General features: G+C 38.5%; 1 protein-coding gene across 2 annotated transcripts in view; it reads right to left on the reverse strand.

Annotated features, from left to right (window-relative positions):
• CREB5 (cAMP responsive element binding protein 5) overlaps positions 1 to 20,433 on the reverse strand; it is a 411,935-nt gene that overhangs the window by 310,898 nt on the left and 80,604 nt on the right. For both annotated transcript variants that reach the window (XM_007981773.3, XM_038004780.2), the window contains exons 3-4: positions 14,205 to 14,298; positions 1,385 to 1,506 (exon numbers count right to left, since the gene is read on the reverse strand). In XM_007981773.3, the coding sequence (XP_007979964.1) occupies positions 1,385 to 1,506; positions 14,205 to 14,298 (216 nt within the window). The remainder of the gene's footprint in view (positions 1 to 1,384; positions 1,507 to 14,204; positions 14,299 to 20,433) is intronic.

Genomic DNA, 20,433 nt, shown 5'->3' on the forward strand with positions numbered 1-20,433 from the left:
GTTGACTAGATGATGAGAATTTCTTCCTCTCTTGCACACTATTTTCATGGTTTAAAAAATATATATATATATAAAATATATGTATATTTCTATTGCAACAAAATATAGAATGCATGTCTTTTATTTTTATTAATTTTTTAAAGTGCTCAGAACTTTATTATTTGACTGGCAAATAATAGTTGCTGTATAAGTGCTTGTTTGAAAAAGAAAAAATGCACTTTGTATCCTTTGAGAGGGGAGTGGAGGAGACAGTCAAGCATACATGACAAATGAATTATAAATAAATAAAACAAGTTGACTGAGATTTTATACCCCTCTTGTAAGCATCATCTACTTTCATGGTTTTTCCTGAAGCTGTACAGGCTAAATACAAGCCCTTGACTATTATGACATGAGAATGTGACAGGAAAAATCTGGTGGAGGGGGGATTATTATAATTTCACATAGACAAGGACTAAAAGGATTGTGAAACACTTAGAGAAATATCAGAACCTTTTAAAATTTCTTTTCCGGATGGAACAGCTGGACTTCAGAATTCATTACTACCTAACTGGTCTTTCCTTTCAATCACCTTTCACATTCTGAATTTCTGTTCACAGACTGTATCTAATTTGTTTCTTAATACAATGTGGGCATTGAATAATGCTGTATAGTAACAATGAACAAAATACCAAAAAGCATCCTCATCACATTGACTCGTGACCACCATCTCCTTTCATGAATCTTGTAAAGTGATTTTAAATTTCAGCACATTCCCATAAAAACTGAATATATTCTGAAGGGTTTCATAAAGTGATTTTCCTACATTTTTAAGAACAAATGATTCACAGTTGTACTTAACCTATTTGTTTCAGCAACAACAGATGTTCAATACTAGGACAAGGTAATATGACCAGGAAATAATTATGAATTTGGTGCAGAATGATGGGAAAGATTATAGAAAACAGACAGTTACAACATGGGCCAAAGTCTGATGAAATCCTCTCTTCTACCATGAAGATTACTCGCCTGTTCTCTCACCCATTGACTCTATTCTTCTGCACTCACTGCTCACATAAGGTTTGCTATTAAATACTTAGCAAAGTAAAACAACTGGTGGGGAATAGAAAAAATCTGTAAGTTTGACTTTTGTTCAAGATTCTGAATTTTTTTTTCTGCTAGAATTTCGTATTTCAGATACCTATTTTTCACATGATTTATCTAGCTTTGAATTCTGCCATAATCAAGGAATAATCATTTTTTTAAAAAACGTTAGACAAATACTCACAAATGGCTAAAATACTTCAAGGCCACATCAACACAATCTGCAGTGCAGAGACACCTAGTTTCCTTGTGGAAGTTTCTAGCAGGACACTTCTCAAGGCGTCCATCCAGGCAAACTTACCCGCTTGCTGCTCTCCTCCTCCTGGGCCTTCCTGAACTCATGCTCCAGGGAGCAGTCGAGCTCGCTGAAGAGGCCTACCTCTTCGCAGTTCTTCAGGAATCTCGTTGGGGTTGGAGTTTGATCTGAAAACAGAGTCAGAAAGCTAATAAATGGGTATTTTTTCTCAAAAGCCAGTAGCAAGCATGAGCTAGATTCACTAATCCCCTCCCCTTGCCTTAATTAAAATGTCCACTAGCCATCCACAGTCTCTTGACCCTTTAAGTAACATGATGATATGCAAGAAAATAGCACCATAAATTCCGAAGCAGGAATACAGTAGACAGAGGGCCGCAGTCTGTGAGGGCTTGCCGAACTCCCTCCAGACAGCTTCAGGAGATCTCACTCTCCGCTGGCCTGAAGTCTGTACCATTTGAATACACAATGAAACATGTGGAATGACCCTTTTTCTTTATTTATTTTAAACTTGAAAAAGAAAATGATTTTTGCTAAAATAAGGCCAAAAAAAGTCTGACCCAATGGTAAGCCTGACTTCAGGGGGCTGGAAAGAAAAAGGATTTTGCAAATTCTTATAGTAAACAAAAAGAAACAAACAAGCATGTTAATTCCTTTTTCTTAATGGAGAAAGTAAACTTAACAATTCTATCTCTCTTCCTGAAAATCATAGAGGGATGATAAAAGGTTCCAAGTCAAACACATTCAGCTTTCATCCTTTAAAAATGTCATTATTAATTTTATTTTCCTTTGCTATAGCCAAAAAAAAAGAATGTTCTGCAAATGCTCTTTAAAAGGAAAAGAATTTCTTTCATATTTTTGACTCTACAGAGCTTTCTACTTATAAAACTGAAGAATCTGAAGCCATTATTTGTAGCTTAATATATATGCAGCATTTGCAGTTTATAAAATATTTTCATACAATTCTTGAGAATCTAGATCTCACAAGATTCTATTAAATAGAAGATAAGTAGAATAGAATTGCACTTTCTTCATCATTGAGTACAATCATCTTCCTTGGTGAAGATGTACTTGAGTTGAGACAAATAAAATTGTGTAAATTGTCTTTTCTCAGAAACAGGAGATATTAGAACCAGAAAAGAACCATGGAAGAAAGCCTAGTCATGCTAAATTTTTACCAATCAGAAAAACAGAGGCCCAGAGTAATTAACGGTCTTGCTCAAGGTCTCCCAGGTAGATGGTGGAGACACCAGGATTGTAATCAAGGCTTCAATCCTATTTCCACTGTGTACATGTATTATTCCCACCTAAGCCCGTAGTAGACTCTACTAGATTGATTATGGCATTTTCCCAGCTTGATCTAACACTCTCAAAATCTCTGCATAGTTCTCTAAGCCATTAACCAGTCAACTGAAGAGGTGCCCTCAAGTTGAAACAAATTTGCCATTCCTGCATTCTCTTTATAAATTCCTATAAGAAACTAGAATTATATTTACTTTTCTAAATCATACAGAGAATAGTTAAGCCAAGTAAATCAGTAATTGTCTGATTCAAAGACTATCTTAATACCCATGAAGCAGAAAATGGTGTAATATCCCCCATCGAATCAGCCCTTTAGAGGCAATGTCTCTTGATTCCCTATGGGCAAGGAACTTTCAGCACCCAAATGGCTGACTTGGATTCCATGCAGCAAAATCTCCATCTTCATTTTTTCCCATTATTGACCTGATCTCCAAGATACTGAGCTCCTTGCATTTCACAGAGAGCATACCACAGCTGTTCATAAATTCGGCATTACAGATAAGGGATGTGTGAAAGAGTGGGTTTTCATGAAAATTGTTTTATTAGCAACTAATTTATTTATTAAGATGCACAAATATACACCTAGGTCCCTAATATATACATATAACTATTGTGTATTTATAGAAGAAAAACTTTTTATGCAGGATTTTGCAATTTACAAACATTTTCACCCACATTGTCTAGAATCTAGATCTTGCATGATTCTATGAGGTAGCAAGTGTCGATACTATTTTATAAATGAAGAAACAAGCTTCCTTGCACAAGGTCACACAATTTGCAACCATCTTATCACTACCAAGTCCTCTCTTACCTTCAAGCACAATCCCTTCTTTATCTAAACGTGCTTTGCCCTCCCTGATCCAAAGGGCTCTGTTGTGTATGCAGAAGACAATTTTGACAACCCAGAAATCTAGATTTGAGAATACTGTAATATGGGGGAATTTACCTACATTCTCTGGACTTCATATTCCTCATCTTTCAAAAAAATTTCTAAAGTTATGTGATCCTATAAATCCTAAAATCACCATCATAATGGGTTAGCTTTCAAAGTCACTGTTCATAGGCCAAAGAAATATGTGACTATTTAAAGGATAGTGAAATGGGAACAAAAGTAACAGCTGGAAGTTTGATACTAATAGGTCAGAGGCAAGGGCTGGCTATACAGATAAAGAAGTTTTCTGAATAGAAGGTATATAGACAAGATCTGAGAGTGAAAATTAAAGAGTGCGTGTGTTTGCATGTGTGTGCACGTGTGTGTGTGTGCGTGTGTGCATGTGTGCGTGTGTCTGCGTGTGTGTGTGTGCACACGTGCATGAGCACATATTCTTCCATTTATTGGGTGCTTACATCATGCTAGGCATGATGCTAAGTGCTTGGCATATAGCATCTCATTAGTTTTTATGCCAACCATATTATGTAAAAATTATTTTTCCTCTTTTACATATGAAGAAAATGAGACCTGCCCCAGGCCTGATAATGTGACTGATGGGGTAATTCCTAACTCATAAGTCCACGTTTGTAGCACTCTGTTGGATCGATCCACAGGTAGTCTCAGCAAGGCAAGTATCCCGTATTTACCAATTTACAGAGGCAGTGATTCCATGCAAAGGCACTCCTTTTTTTCAGCAAACCAACTCAGCAAGGGAACCAAACACCAAAATATGACAAATGTTGCAAAGGAGGTTTTTTTAAACTCCTTTTGGTGCCAATCTTTCTTGTCAAAGAAATCCCCAAGGATATGCGAGACAGTGAGAGAAGTGGGTAAGAGTTCCTTCTCGCATTTGCCGTGGGGTTTGGGTCTCCTGGGAACCTGGTGTGCTATTTGCAAACTCTTTGGAGAGGGTAACACACAGGTGTTTATGCAGTACCACTTCAGATTTACAAAAGCAATAACACACACAAAAAATCTTTCAACTCTCAAACTCAAAAGTTATTTGTTTTTAGTTTGGTTTGAGATTGGGGTTATTCCCTTCTCTCATTCAGATGGTCCTCACTGTAGTAGTTGAAGCACTAAAAGAACAATGAGTGGAAGGTGGAAGGCCTGAAAAAATCATCTTGACTTTGAGTTCTTATTGAAACCAGTTCCTGTAAACCCCCCAAAGGCCTCCTATCGCTACTCAATGAGCACACGTTTGATATTATCCACCAACAGAGTATCCGCCATTACTGTTCAGGATCTAGAAATCACTGGTGCTGGAGCCGACTGGTGCCTGCTCTTGGATCTAAAGAAGGTGTTATTTGCAAGAATTTTAATTTTTGGCCATGGATATTGCCCACCATCTTCAGGTCTAATTTCAGCAGAAATGGTTATTTGACAAGGCATTCGTGTGTTGATAGATTTAGCTGTCCCCTTTTTTTTTTAACATCTGCACATTTTCTGGCTTACTTGGAACTGGTACCATGTGAGATCAAAGATAACAAGAGACCTTGTATTAATTCTTATAAATGTTAAAACAAAAGTTAAGCCCCATGTTCTGGTTCTTGTTGTAACTGGAAAGAATAGCTCACTCACAAAAAGAAAATGAATTAAAAATTTGGGACAGTGTGCCTTATCTATTCCAAATGTGGATATCAACTTTGCTTTTCTCTATATCCTATAACTATATCCTACAGCACAGAAAATCACATTTGGTAACAGCCCTGGGACCTTTTTCTGGTCCTTCTGCTCTGGGGGTGGGAGGGAAGCCGTTGTCTTTGCTGTCTGTGGCTCCCCTGGCCCCAGAGCTTTCATTTCTCCGTGGCTGAAAAGACTGCGGATGCTGGACTGTGTCAATCCCATGCCTGTGCCATCCTCCCGCAGCCTCCTTCGTTCATGTGTGTAGGTGTATACTGGTATCTGGGAATAATATTTTTAAGAGCAGACAGAAAACATCGCTCAACTTTGCTTGGGGCTTGGGCTCTCACATGCCAGCTTGAATTCAATTTCATGGACCATCTCGTGACCTCATCTCGGAGTTCAGGAGCCTGAGAGAGGCTGCTAGGGTGACTGTTCTCTTTACCTTTGTATGAATCATGGCCCTCAACTTCTAAATCTCCAGCAAAGAAGCATAAAGGGATAAAAGGAAGATTTAAAACTGGCAAACTCAATTCCCACTGATCATGGGAAGTCTAATATTTCCATTATCTTATGTGATGTTTTCTCAGGTGTTTTAATTGCAAAACTGTTCCTGTAAAATAGGAGAGAGTCAGTAGGATTGCAATGCAGTTCTATTGGTGAGTGATATGAATGATTCCAAAATATTTCAAAAGAACCAAAAGTTGTTAGGATTATCAATTACCAATCAAATCATATGACATAATTTCCAAATCATGGAATCTCTGCCTCTGCAAATTGGTAGGTACAGGATACTTGCCTTGCTGAGACTACTTGTGCATCGATCCAGCAGAGTGCTACAAACTTGGCCTTATGAATTAGGAATGACCTGATCAGTCACATTATCAGCTGGGCAGACAAGCATACGGCTAAATGCATATGCGACTCTCAGCGCTTCCTATCAGTTCATAGTCTGCCTAGCACCAACAGCTTCAGCCCAGCAAGCCCAATTATTCCAACATAAAACTAAATGACAAGAAAAATGCTAAATTCTGAAATCTGATTCTTCTCTTAAGAAGTGTTTAGTCTGCTCTACATTTAATAATAGATTGCTACCTTACTCCCTTTCCGAGCTGCATTTGAATTATGTGTTTTTCTGTTTCATTTTCCTCAATGGTTAAAAAAGTCAAAGTGACAAATCACCAATTTAAAAAAGAAAAGAAATGAAAATGCAGGGTTCCCATCATATACCAGAAAAGAATATTAACTTCCTAAGCAAAATGTTCTTTCCTATTGGTCTGATATTCTCAACTATGGTATTACTAAAGGACTGTGAAAATAATGTTACATCATATGGTATGAAACTGATAGTGGCTAGTAATACTGTAAAAGGCCTCATTAGTTACAATAAAGGTTATTTTGAATTAGCAGCCAGTGTAATTACAGGATATTCTTTAAAGGCGATGCATTTTTATTATTTGCATGACTCAGATTCAACTAAACAAAAATGTGGGCTAATGGAATTCCTCAAGAGGGCCATTTAAATCAATGGAGAAAAATATTGGAATTAGTATATCTATTTTAGTAAGAGTTAGAGTTATCTAAAAAGGTATTTTTCTTAGGTACTTTTGATATTATTTTATTGGTTACATTTATCTCATAAATATTTCAGCAAATGCTTTCTTTAAAATATTTCAACTTAGTCCCTATCTAAATTTTAATAGAGTCCTAATTTAGGATAATTTACATTAAATGAATTTTAATATACATAATCCTTCCTAAGAGCGATAATCAATAACAACTCACAGAATTCCATGGAACTTTAGACTTCTTTGCAATAAATGTGCCTTTTATTGAGTATGAATATATAATAGGAGTCTCTCAGTAACACTGATGTTACTATTTCCCTGCATCTGTCCTGAAAGGCAGTGCTACAATGGGACAAACCAAGGCAAACCTGGTTTTTAAGCAATAGATGTGGAATGCTTAAAAACCATCCTGGCCAGGGTGACCCAGGTCAGTCGGGAGATGGAACACCCTCTCACACTCTTGACTCATATGCTGGCATCCATTCATTGCCAAGATAAATAACTGTTGGACTAGATGCTCTTGCAAGTGCCTGTGAGTCCATTAGACAATGCTCTGACAAAGCTGTCTCTTACAACACATGCTTAACTAGCTCCAAAATACACCATTTTAGATTTAAAGTAACCAATTATATATTCCACACCTACTCACGATCAACCATGAGCTACCCCAAGTGTTCCAGCTGCAATCAAGCCACAATTTCAATTTGCTTTACTGAGGCTAAGCTAGTAGGAAGGGTTATTAACACCAAGAGATCAAGTCTGCTGGCTGAGTGAACTAGGGGACCCAAGGTGATTTTATTATCAAAAATTGCCCTAAATAGCAGAAGCTAATGCTTAACTTTCCACTGAGTCCCTGATTGCCTGAGTTCTCCTGTACTCTTAGTCAAAGGGGACTGGTTTCCAGGTAGAACAAAGACTGCAAGCAAGCTTTTCATATAAAAAAAGAATACTACAGAGCAAGGCCTCCAAAGGATTCAGGGGCATTATTCAAAATTCCATTTTGCTTGACCAGCTAAGAACATGGACAAGAAATGAACAACTCCTATAAATGCCAGTACCACTTACATTCTATTTGTCACAATGGATGAGACAATCTGATTTTAAACCACAACTCTTTGTTCTTTGCAATTCTTATGTGTTAGAAGAATCTCCTAAAAACTTTTGATTATTTTCTCCATTGGATAACTATTAAAGAGATACCAATAATATAAGAAAAAGTAGTTCAGAGATTTATATCCAAATATACAACTGAGACCAAAATGTGTTCTTAGTATGTATAGCTCACACATCTAGGTGTATGGTAAGAAAATTACAGACATATATGGACTTTGAGCAAACTACTTATTCCTTTGATCTTGTTTCCTCATATGAAAAAAAAAATGGTAAGGATTAAATGACCTAATGTATGTAAAGCACAGGGCTCAATGACTGGTATAAGGGAAGGCAATAAATGGTAGCTAGTATTATTACCATGCTGCCCTCTGGTGCAAGCCATCTCCCCCACCCTCTGCTCCATAAAGATCCAATTAATTCACACAGTGGGAAGTTACTATATACCTTTACTATCAATGGAATTGCCAAGAAGAAGAGGTAAGTATGGGTCGCACGCGTGTGTGTGTGTGTGCGCGTGTGCATGTGATTTATTTACTCAGTTTTTACAATATCCTAACTCGTTCTAAAAAGAATTTGGAGTGAGATATGCCATCTTCCCTCTGGCTTCCCCCTTAAAATGGCCAGGGATTAAGTAGACTCTTCTGGCAAAGAACCATGAGCAGTGGATTTGGGTTCTGTGATTGGATCACGATTAGCCTCTTGGTAACAAATGTTTTACTTCCCTGAATTACTTTCTTGCTTTCTCCATGGTGAGAATTAGGTTTAGAGCCTGGAGCTAGAGCTGGGCCCTGATTCTAGACCTAATCCCGGGACACAGTCGGGTTCTGAAGGACTATACTGTCATTTATGTTAGATGCTCCCTATCAAATGGTGAGTCCTGAGAATCTGATGAATGAAGGAAGACGGAATGAAGAAGCCAGTCTTTCCTGCCTTTCTTCAGTGTCAGCTCAAGATATAGTCAGCTGTGCCACACTTGGTCTTGTGGTCTTACCCACATCCAGTCCCACCACATTCAGGGGTCAGGGAGAAAGGACCCCTGAGCCCAAAGTACCCAGAGGCCTTTCCTGACCCCCTTTCCTGCTGTCCACTTGCTATCACAATCATGTTTTATCTTCATCATAGCACTTGTCACTAACTGATACTTATTTACTTATCTGAGTTTTTTGCTGTTATTTATTATCTCCCTTCCTCTGCACCCCACTTGAGTAGTAAGTTTCATGAAAAAAGAGACCTCACCTGTCTTGTTTGATGCAGCAATTAACACTTATTGTAGGCACTCAATGAGTGTTTGCTGAATGAACGAATCACATGGCGGTAGAAGGGTAACTTCAGCCCCTCTTCCTACGCCTTGACTGGTGCCTGCCCTAACCTCCTTCCAAGCACAGACCAGTTGCCTGTAGCATTAGCTGGGCCAGGATGTCAGCGGGTAGGCTACCGAGGCATTTAAAAGACACACAGTTGGCCAGGTGCTGTGGCTCACGCCTGTAATCCAGCACTTTGGGAGGCCAAGCAGGGCAGATCACCTGAGGTTGGGAGTTCGAGACCAGCCTAACAAACATGGAGAAACCCCGTTTCTACTAAAAATGCAAAATTAGCTGGGTGTGGTGGTGCATGCCTCTAATCCCAGCTACTCAGGAGGCTGAGGCAGGAAAATCACTTGAACCCAGGAGGCGGAGGTTGCAGTGAGCTGAGATAGCGCCATTGCACTCCAGCCTGGGCAAAAAGAGGGAAACTCCATCTCAAAACAAAAGACACACAGTTACGTGTGTCTTTCTTATCTTACGCTGAGATGTCTGTCAATTGGGTTTTACCTTGTGGGAAAGATCCACAACACCCTTGAACTTTATCTTCCCCTCTCCCTGAAGGCAACACAATCTATCATCTTCTAAGTCACACACACACACGTGTGAGCACATGAGAGGACACATGTGCACACACAGCCCTACCTTGGAGGGCTGTCTCAATCTTTCTCCACAGGAAAGATTGAACTTGCTGGTATCAAGATTTACAGTGGAGATGGAGAAAAAGTCATGTGCTCCATTTGAGTTTTTGTTTTAATAGGAATTCTCATTTGGAATATTATTTGTTTGTTCAGCTATAAATAAGATTGCACTTTGATTCTCATTCTGGGTCTTTCCCCGCACCCGCCCCCGCACAGAACCCAGGAACTCTATAAAGAACTCAGGGTGGGGACATTTAACAAGGCAAGATTTGGAAATTCCTAGGTACCTACCCATGGTACCAGGGAAGTAGACTCAAACACCACCCTCTTTACCCCTATACTGAAATTTGATCATGATTTTCAAACCAAACATTGCATAACATAATAGCTGTTAATTCTGAAAGCTGCCTGCGGATGTGCATTGTCCTCTACACATTCCCACTTCAAACTTGGCACTCAAAAACCTTCTACATCACGACTTCCCTTACTATGAAATTATCCTTCTTCACAATGAGAACAGCTGAAGGGAACAATTCACATCCATCATCACATTAGGACTCTAGAAATGCATCACGTGGACCAAATAAAGATGGGAGGACCCAGGCGAAGGGTTGTGCAAGTCTCTCAAAGGGAGTGTTGGACTCTCAAAGTCCAACGCTGTCGTCTCCATTTGTGTCTCTACTCTGTCCCTTTGAATAAGGGGTTTATGTTTACTGTCTATCCAGAAGATAGGGCTTATTCTACTAAAACACGGAGACTGTCACTTTTAATACCCTACTTGATGGCATGTCAAAAATCATTTACAATCACGTTTTAGGAGTGACTCTACCTGGCCTAAATGAAATGGACCTTATGACAAAGCTGTGAAATTATTTCTGATCTTTCAACCTGTTGGAAACTTAGAGTATATCTGTGACATATTAATGCCTTCCCCAACTACAATATTTACAACTAATTAAGGATAAAGTGATTTTCCAAAATAAAGGTTAACCAGATATTCTGAAGTTTGTCATATAAATATCTATTATATTTTATCTTCTTAAAATATGACAAGCCTCAACTCATCTGAAATAAAATGTGTAATTGAATATTGCTTGAAAAAATAGTCCGGGAGGAACTTGAAGATTTTTGCCCTGATGTTTTGATTTACATTATTTTTATTATCATTGTTACTATATTGCAAGTCATATAAAATCATTCATCTTCATGAGAGGCCACAAAATATGATAAGGTAAATAAAATTTTAATGAGCATGTTTGTTTCTTTTCCAGGACCAGAAGGCTTTAGTGTGAGTTCTAGCAATCTTTTAAGAAAAAAAAAGTATTCTAATATCACATAAACACATAAAATAAAAGAGGAACTAATTTTCAAACTCATCAGATACTAAAACTCATCATGGACAGTATGACAAAATACAATTACAAACTAATTTGGCCTATGAACATAGTTTTAATAAAAATGTACTCTGAAGCTTTTAATAAATCAAATTTAAATCAAGCAACAGTCAAGTAAAATCTTGTCATATGTGTAATCATAATCCAATATGCCACAATTAGCATTATGGAAAATGAGGCTTGAGAAAAATAAACATTGAAGGATTTCCTAGGCAAAAAATTAAAAAATAACAAAGTAAAAATGCCCAACACAATAGCCTATTATAATTCAGGATAGACAATGTTGGTATATTACATCGAGTTCCCTAAGTGCAAAGAAATTCATCCAGACTGTATAACTCGCATTCCCTTCCAGTAAGAAAATTCTATGAAACTAAGAACATGCAAAGTGGGTAGCAAGTTTTAAAATTTAGCACTTCATTTCATTAGGAGTATTAAATGGCCTCACACCAACCTCAACATAAACCATGAGAAAGCAAAAGAAAATATGTCAATATATTACTCATGCTCTTTTTCCTCATATTTATTTCTCTCTTCATTTTCTCATGCTAAATTTGACATAATAAAAATTAGAGTTACTTTTCTCCAAATAATTTTCCACCTGGCACTGCCAGTGATTGGCAGCAACAGCCTCAAATTAATAAGGATCCGGTAAGAACAATTGCAAAGCTGCAAGAGATTAACCAAAAAAACCTGCTTGGGCACTATACAGAAAAATGCTTCATTTCAGTGTTCACACATCTTCAGCTGCTCTTTCTCAGACCTTCAGATGGGGCTCCTTAGAGGACCATCCTGGCAGCCTGCCTGAAAGACTGCTCTGGTACTTACACTATAGTAGTAATCTCTCTACATAATCATCATTCCCTAAACTCACCTCCCACTCCTTTACCACCAGGCAACCAATTTGAGGGATCCAATTTGGGAAAAATAAAGGGAGAACTTTTGAATTTAAATACTGGCAATTGCAGAGTCTACAAGCTTGCTACTTGTGTATCTATGCTCACTGATGAACCATTAAGTTATACTACAGGGACTCTACGGAACATAACGGATACAAAACAAAAGAATAGGCCATCCTTCCTAATCCTTCTAGGCTGTTATAATTCTTATGAATTTGAGTTTCTCCATCTCTGTTTGTAGACTTAAAGAAAGAACAAACAATTTTTAAAGAGCAAGCTCATAGAAAAACAACAACGAACAGAGGCTGAGAGGTGGCGAGTGGTGGGTGAAGAGAAGGGCAGAGGCTGCCTTTGAACTCAGAGTCTTCCAAGCCAGAGCGCATTGGCACTATCAAAAAGTCACTGGATGTGTGGATGGCTCTGACACCGGGGGTACTGGGAGAATTTGACCGTGTCTATAAAGTGGCAAAGTCTGATGATGCAGTAGCCATGTGCGGGTCAGTGGGTTAGGACTGCAGGATCAAGGGCCCTCATCTTTTCCCTGTGTTCTGAGCCTGGGACAGAAGCTCCATCACCTGTGCCCTTTCTCCTCTGTCAGTAACAATGGGTTATAATAACCTGTCTGACAAAACTCGTAGAGGATTATTGATAATAGTGATGTCCTGCACATGTTTCCCAGAACTTAACATAAAAATTTTTAAAAAGAATTTCAAAAATTGTAATAACAAGGCACTTTTAAAATTAAAGTAACATAGAAACACTAAATTACACAAGCCAGGCCTGACAGTACAGTTTGTTTCTCTTCTAATACGTTTAAAACATATCCATAGGTGTGCTAAGGAGAGAAGGGCTAAGGTGAAAAATTTCTAGCCTAAGAAGAGTAACAGGAAACTATTTGATTATCCTGCTAGGATTTATGCAACACTTTTCCTTACATTCTTTCATTGAATCTCCATAATAAGCCTGTGAAACAGACTTGGCAGATACAATCATTCCCATTTTTTGGGAAAAGAAACTGAAGCCCAAAAAGGTTCAATAAGTAGCTCAAGGTCATGGCCAGGTGAGGCAAAGCCCAGGATAGAGTTCAGGTTCCTCACTCCTGTCCCTGCACTTTTTCTAATTTACCGTACTACTCTCAAAATTAGAAGAAATCACAATTAGCTGATGGATTATTGGTATTAATTATTTCTGCTCACATTTGCTGAGCACTTGCCGTTTCCATACATTCTCTCATTTAATCTCCCACATACGAGGAAGGTATTGTTTCCTAAGGACACCTTCACTGAGCATCTCAATCCAAAAAGAGAGCTCATTCTACCAAAGTTGCATAGCACCTTTTCCTTAAAATACTCATTTGATATATGTCATGGATGATCCTTTATTTTAGCTAAGTTTTCATATGCATGCTATATTGTGATATCCTTGAGGACAGGAAGCATATCAATCTTTGCATTTCCCATGGCTCACAGAACAGTGTAGTGTGCATAGATGCCCAATTAACATTTGTTGCTCGAGTGTGATTACAGGTATGTAATTTTTTTTTTTTTTTTTTTGAGATGGAGTCTTGCTGTGTCACCCAGACTGGAGTGTAGTGGCATCATCTCGGCTCACTGCAACCTCCACCTCCCGGGTTCAAGCGATTCTCGTGCCTCAGCCCCCCGAGTAGCTGGGATTACAGGTGCATCCCACCATGCCTGGCTAATTTTTGTATTTTTTGTAGAGATGAGGTTTCACCATGTTGACCAGGCTGGTCTCACTCAAACTCCTGACCTCAAGTGATCCACCCACCTCAGACTCCCAAACTGCTGGGATTACAGGTGTGAGCCATAGCGCACAACCAGGTAGGTGATTTTTAAAACAACTTATATAGAGCCAAGTTGCATAGTAATAAATATTTCACATTCTAGAAAATGAGAAGTTGCCGCTCTTCAATCACTCGGGTGAATATTACCTGATTATATTTCTGCTATACCTTAGAAAGGTGTATTTTCAAGGTGCACAATTTACCAGTGGGACTCGCCTACCAAAAGAAGAACAAGTACCTTGCATGGAACGGATCTGATCACCCAAAGCTTCTTTTCCTGATGGCTCCTTACCTGATAACATATTGTCTGTTTTTATTGAAGGAAACTTCAAAGTCATTTCATGTTTGTGCCTATGAATCATCAGATGGTCCTCTGTTGGGAAGCGCTGTCAGACAAATAAAAAAAAAAGGGAGGGGAGAAGAGGAGCCATTCAGTTTTAAAAAACACATTTACCATTATTGAGAAAAAGACGTATTTAGCATTGCAAACATGACAGGCAAAACAAAAAAAAAAAAACCATTTCTGAAAAAGTGTGAAAGCCTGAGTAAGTGAAGTTGCAAGCCTTTTTATGCAAGCAAATGTGCTAGGATATTCCTTTAAATTACACCCAAATATATGCATTATAATTTTCATTAAAGTTTACCAAAGGGGTTAACTAAAATTGCAGAAAAATCTGGCTGAGTATTAATAATAAGCAGAAAATGTTTGTCTTCTATACCTTCCCTGGGAACTTTTTTGAAAGGACTCTACTTCTTAGATAGATAGTCCGTGGATATATCCAACTATGCTGACTAATCAGTAAACTATATATTTCTTTAGGAGCTATGGGTTTGCACTTTAAAGTTAGTATTTAAAGAATAAAACAGGAGGAAGTAAATGAACAATACTGAAGGTATTAAAATAACATATATACAAAAAATGAGCTGTGCCCTAATGCCTACCTAAGTAGGCAGCATTTAAAAAAAAAAGTGTTTAAATGAATGCTTATTTGTGGTCATGAAGTATAACTAATAATGGCAACATGGCAAGTTAAAATTTTTCCATTTCTTCTTATACATATGAGAAAACCATGTCCAAAACATGAAAGTGACTTTAGACCTGAGTAGCACTGGAATTTTGCAAAATCACTTGGAACTTTTCAAATGTAGTTAATTTTTTACATAATAGTGTAAAAATTAAGTGTAAGGTATGATAAGTATGCTAGACATTATCTATGAATTAACCAAAAATAGGAGAAAGGCATGATGAAAGAAAAGAATCGTGATTCAAGTCAGACTTTGGGAAAGAATTATATGCCATGCCTAATTATTTGACATATGTATCTACAAATGTACACTGTGAAATTTGTACAGTACATTTCCATTTATGAAGACCTTGCCCGCCTATTATCTGATATTTTAAAATTACACATATGATTTTGGAGTAACATGACAAATTATTTTTAGTATTCTATGTTCTGTACAATGTAATAAACCAATGCTTACTTTTAAGTTTCAGGGAACGATATTATGGTTGTCAAAAATGCTGCTCCCAAATGTTTTTGGCTGTCTGACTTCTGGTCACATGGTGGGACTGAACTTTCTGGCCCTCTTGTGGTTGTATGAAGCCATGTGACTAGTTCTGCCTATTGAGTAATGAATGAAAGTGACATGTCACCCAGGGGCCAGCATCTAATTCCTGGTGTAAGACCCTCTAGCATTCCCCCTTCCCCTTTGTTTTAACATGGCAACTAGCAATATTGGAAATAGTGGCTACCCAATCATCCTAAATCTCTGAGGCATTAGGAAAAGCATTTCTGAATTCTAAAGTATTATGAAGAACTTCCTGCCAATCTACAATAGAAATGTATCCTTGGGGAACAGAAATAAGCCTTTGTTGCTGTAAGCCATTGAAGCTTTGGGATAATTTGTTATTGTAGCAGATCCTAGCCTATCCTGTCTCAGACTAGTATGTTTGTAGTAACTGAACATAACAGAATATCTGCTTTATCAATGTCAAATGAAAATACAACAGAGGATGATATTTTCTGCTGAACATTTCCAAATCTTCAACAACTTAGAAAATCTTTCAGAGCTTCCTAATTCCTCAGGATAGTCAATATAAGTTTTAATTACATTTGTTCACTAGGGTAGAAATGTTTTCTGCAAATGGCATGGATTTATGTTCATGAGAATGAAGGAATTCTCTGGGCTGAATTATACAAAATATTCTAAAAGTAGTTCTTTGCATAAATATCACTTATTTACTTGTCATTTGTATTATATAAATTGGAGAGCACTGGCTTTTGCAAAACATGGTAATTATGCCAGATTTCTGAATATACTGAAGTTTGCTTTATATGACATGATCTTTTTTTGCTACTGGTTCATCCACTCTCTTGGTCTATAACACTGTATAATGACTGCACCAAATTCATAGCAGTACCACGTGTGATTTAGAGACTGGGTTGCCTAGTCTTTCTGCCAAACAACTAATTATGATTTTTGTTTCATATATATACAAAATATATATGAAATACACCTATACATATATAATGTACTATAAAAATATTATATTTTGTATATACACTATATTTCAGATATACTATATTTTATATGTATTTGTATATTCAAAAATATACAACATGGTAACAGCCTTCATTTCATATCTATAAGCCATTTTTTGACTTTGTAAAATAATAGCCTAAAGTAGGATATGAACCAGAATACTTCTTAAATAACAATAATTTCCATAATACAACATACTGACTATAATTACCTTCCAAGTGACATAATAAAGGACATCGTGATTTTTTTTTAATTCAGCAGGAACATAGCAGCAAATTGAAAATAACGAAAATATACAGTCTGCAACAGATATAGAGCTGAGAAAGGCCACTGGAACTCAGAACGTGGTTAATTCAGAAGGCAGAGAGAGAGTGAAATTAACATTGAGCTCTGTGAGATTACAAAGAGCAAGAGAAACTCTTCCTTCTGAGACAAAGATAGTGTCGAAGGAGCAATAACATAAAAAATCTCCCACGTGACTGTGGTGGCTCACGCCTGTAATCCCAGCACTTTGGGAGGCCGAGGCGGGTGGATCACCTGAGGTCAGGAGTTTGAGACCAGCCTGGCCAACATGGCGAAACCCCATTTCTACTAAAAATAAAAAAATTAGCCAGGCATGGTGGCACGTGCCTGTAATCCCAGCTACTCGGGAGGCTGAGGCAGGAGAATCACTTGAACCCGGGAAGCGGAGGTTGCAGTGAACCAAGATCGTGCCAGCCTGGGTAACAAGAGTGAAACACCACCTCAAAAAAAAAAAAAAAAAAAAAAAAAAAAGTCTCCCATGTATTATAGGCCATTCCTAATAGAGCTAAGTTTCTTTCTCATGGGGAAAAAGGAGAGAAAAATCCTTTCGTTGCCCCCAGCACAGGGCAAGCACTGATAACTTCTATTTACTCCCCTTTCCAATTCTCAGTCATCCTGTATTCTCAGTGCAGGTTCCCAGGCTGTGGGATGTCCCTAAAGTAAATACCATGGCCACAACAATTGACTTGACTGTGAGTTTCGAATACCCCAGGAGACCTTTGTGACTCCTGGGTGACTGTTACATTTTCTTAATTCTAACACCTCTTCCATTGAAAGATGCACATATTTTTATAACAGCTTGTCAAGGAAAAAATACACTTCCACATTAAATGAAGACATCGAGTTTTAGAAGCATCTTTACATTTAAATCTGAAGTGGGGGAAGCTTGGAATTGTTCCTTAAAATCAAGAAACTTTGTCAATCCCAATTTCCATGTCTGTCTAACCATTTCCTCAGTCCACTCAGGCTTCTCAAGGAAATGACTTGCTCCTTCACCAAGAAGTTCAAGGTCATTCAAAATGAACTCCCTTCAACCTCTATTAACCACCTCTATTTCAGCATTTTCATGTCACTTCCTTGATTCTCTTTCCAACCCCTCCTTCCTCAGAGGAATTAGCACCCCCACTCCTCCCCAGGTTCATCTATACCCCTTATCTTCTGCAGATTAGCCATGTAAACCAGCATGCTCACTCCTTCTGTCTCACTGGTTTCTTGTCCTTGACAAACTCCAGCTTGGCTATCCTTTAATTTTAAAAAAGCTGTTTCCTTCTCAGGCTACCATTATATCACTCCGCTTCCCGTCACTGCCTAGTGCTCTTGAAAGAGTCCTCTATGTTTGCCACCTCCGCTTCCTCACCACCCACTCACTCATTAATCCCTTGCAGTTTGGCCTCCGCCCCTGCTCCCCTCTCATAGGTTGCCGGCGAGCACCCAGCTGCCAAAGCCAACAGCCTGTGCCCAGGCCTCTAGCTGTCCCAGTTCTAGCAGTGCCTGACACCGGTGACCACACGTCTGTGGCATTCATTTCTTTCTACCTTGCCTGTTGCCAGAAAGAAGAAGGGCTTAGAGCAATACATAAAATAGTTTGGGAGGACATGGATTAGAAGTAGATGACCCCAAAAGAGAAAGGATCCAAAAGAAAGGAAGGCTAAAGCCAAAATGCAAATCAGAGGGTAGTCATTCTCAACCAGGGGCAATCTGGGCCCACAGGGGACATTTGGCAATGTCTGGAAACATTTTTGGTCATAACAACTGGGGAATGCTTCTGGGATCTAGTGGGTAGAGGCCAGGGATGCTGCTAAACATCGTAAAACACACAGGACAGCTACCCAAGACATAGAATTATCCAGCCCCCAAATATTAACGGTGCCAAGCTTGGAAAATTATTTCATATAGTCCAATGACTAATGTGCAGCTCTCTTCTCTCTGACTTACCTAAATAGTAGATATGGCTTACAGCCCCTCCCTTGAAACACTGTCCTCTACTGTCCTCCACAACCCTGGAGGTTGCTGGGAATCCTAACTCACCCTGAACCCTCTTTTGCCTTTGCTGGGTCTCTGGAGAGTCCCATTCCATTAAATGCCCCTTCCTTAACGGAGACTGGCATTTACTTCCCCAAGTAAAGTCAATCCCTGTATTATACTCTTCAAGGTGGCCTATGGTCTTCCTTCATGGAAAAATTGCAATTGACTAATTAACTGATTTACTGATCATGTGACTATAGACTTGATTCCTAAACTAGAAGCTCTGTGAGGACACAGACACAAATGTCTTGTGATTACTGTTTCCCCAGAGCAATCAGATTGCCTGGCATATAGTAGGCTCCCAAAAAGTGTGTTGAGAGATTTGAGTTGAATCAAACTTAATGTGACATTTTCACCACCAAAGCAAGGCAAACTGCTCAAATTATCTGATTCCCTTTGGCTATCAAGACTTCTCTTTAAAAAAGCTGAATGGGAATCAGTTCTACCTTAGGAATTAAGTTTTAACTTAGTTACCCTAGTAACTTAGTAAAGTGACACTCTGTATCCACAATGAAGAGTCCTGGTCTAGCAGGATTTTTACCAGTTACTTATCACTCTGTTTTTTCCTAGTGTTTTCTTCTTCAAAATAATCTCCTAACCAGTTTGCTTCAAAATAATTTTTGCACTGCTCTTGCTATTTATAAGTTGAAAATAAGCATTGACATAAAGCCCCTGGTGTAACTTATAGAACCTGAGCAAAGGACTCTGGTTGTTCAGTCAATGGTTGATAACACCAGCAACAATGTCTTATATTTCAATGACCTCTTCCTTCCAAAAGGCTCCCAGAATCCTCCACAAACTCCCTGGGGAGGTTAATAAGAAGGGTCCTCAATGAACCCTTCTTATTAAGCTCTCATCTGACTGCTAAGCATTGTTCCACGCTCTACTGCCAACCCCACCACATGAACAGGCAGGAGAGTGAGGCAGAGTGTAACTCGCCACACCTGAAAGACCCTGTGCTCTGGGTTCCAAACTTGTCCTATATCCCACAGAATGAAGATCTAGGCATGAGAGTAACCACGTGTAGTCATTTTCCAATGACTGGAATGTGGAGATACCCAAAGGGTCAAGAGTAGAAAAAGTCACTGTCACGTTCCAAAGGTAAAGTGCAAAACTCTGATTTTAGGTGATGAATGTTTCTAATTTCTTTCAAAGAGATAGATTCCAATATAATAATAGTAGCAGCAGCCATAGTAGTAACAACAGTGGACAATAATTGAGCTCATATTGTGTGCAGACCCTATATTAAACACTCTACCGGCAGTATCTCATTGAATTCCCACAGTAATTCCACTTGATGGAAGCCATCAGAGCATAAAAGAGATTTAGTCCAATACAGCAGGACAATTTCCCTCTTAAAGTTTACATACGTAGGAAAACTATAGACTCTACAAGAGTTATAGGGAGATTGGGGTTTTTTTTACTCAAATTGGAAAACAAAACAAAATAAAATTTAACCTGATGTTAAGCTATTTCATCAGTAATCTCGAAGCCCAGCCAGTATATTCAAGTGGCTTTTGTAAAAGTAAGCACTCTCCTTCCCTCTTTCTGAAATGATGGCCCTGCATATTTGGTGGGCAGGATACACCTGGCTTGCTTCCAGGAGGAATTGAGGGGCAGAAATGCCCAACACTGCTACTTCTTAG

The sequence above is a fragment of the Chlorocebus sabaeus genome, chromosome 21 (assembly GCF_047675955.1).
Source record: "Chlorocebus sabaeus isolate Y175 chromosome 21, mChlSab1.0.hap1, whole genome shotgun sequence".
Taxonomy (NCBI): Eukaryota; Metazoa; Chordata; class Mammalia; order Primates; family Cercopithecidae; genus Chlorocebus; species Chlorocebus sabaeus.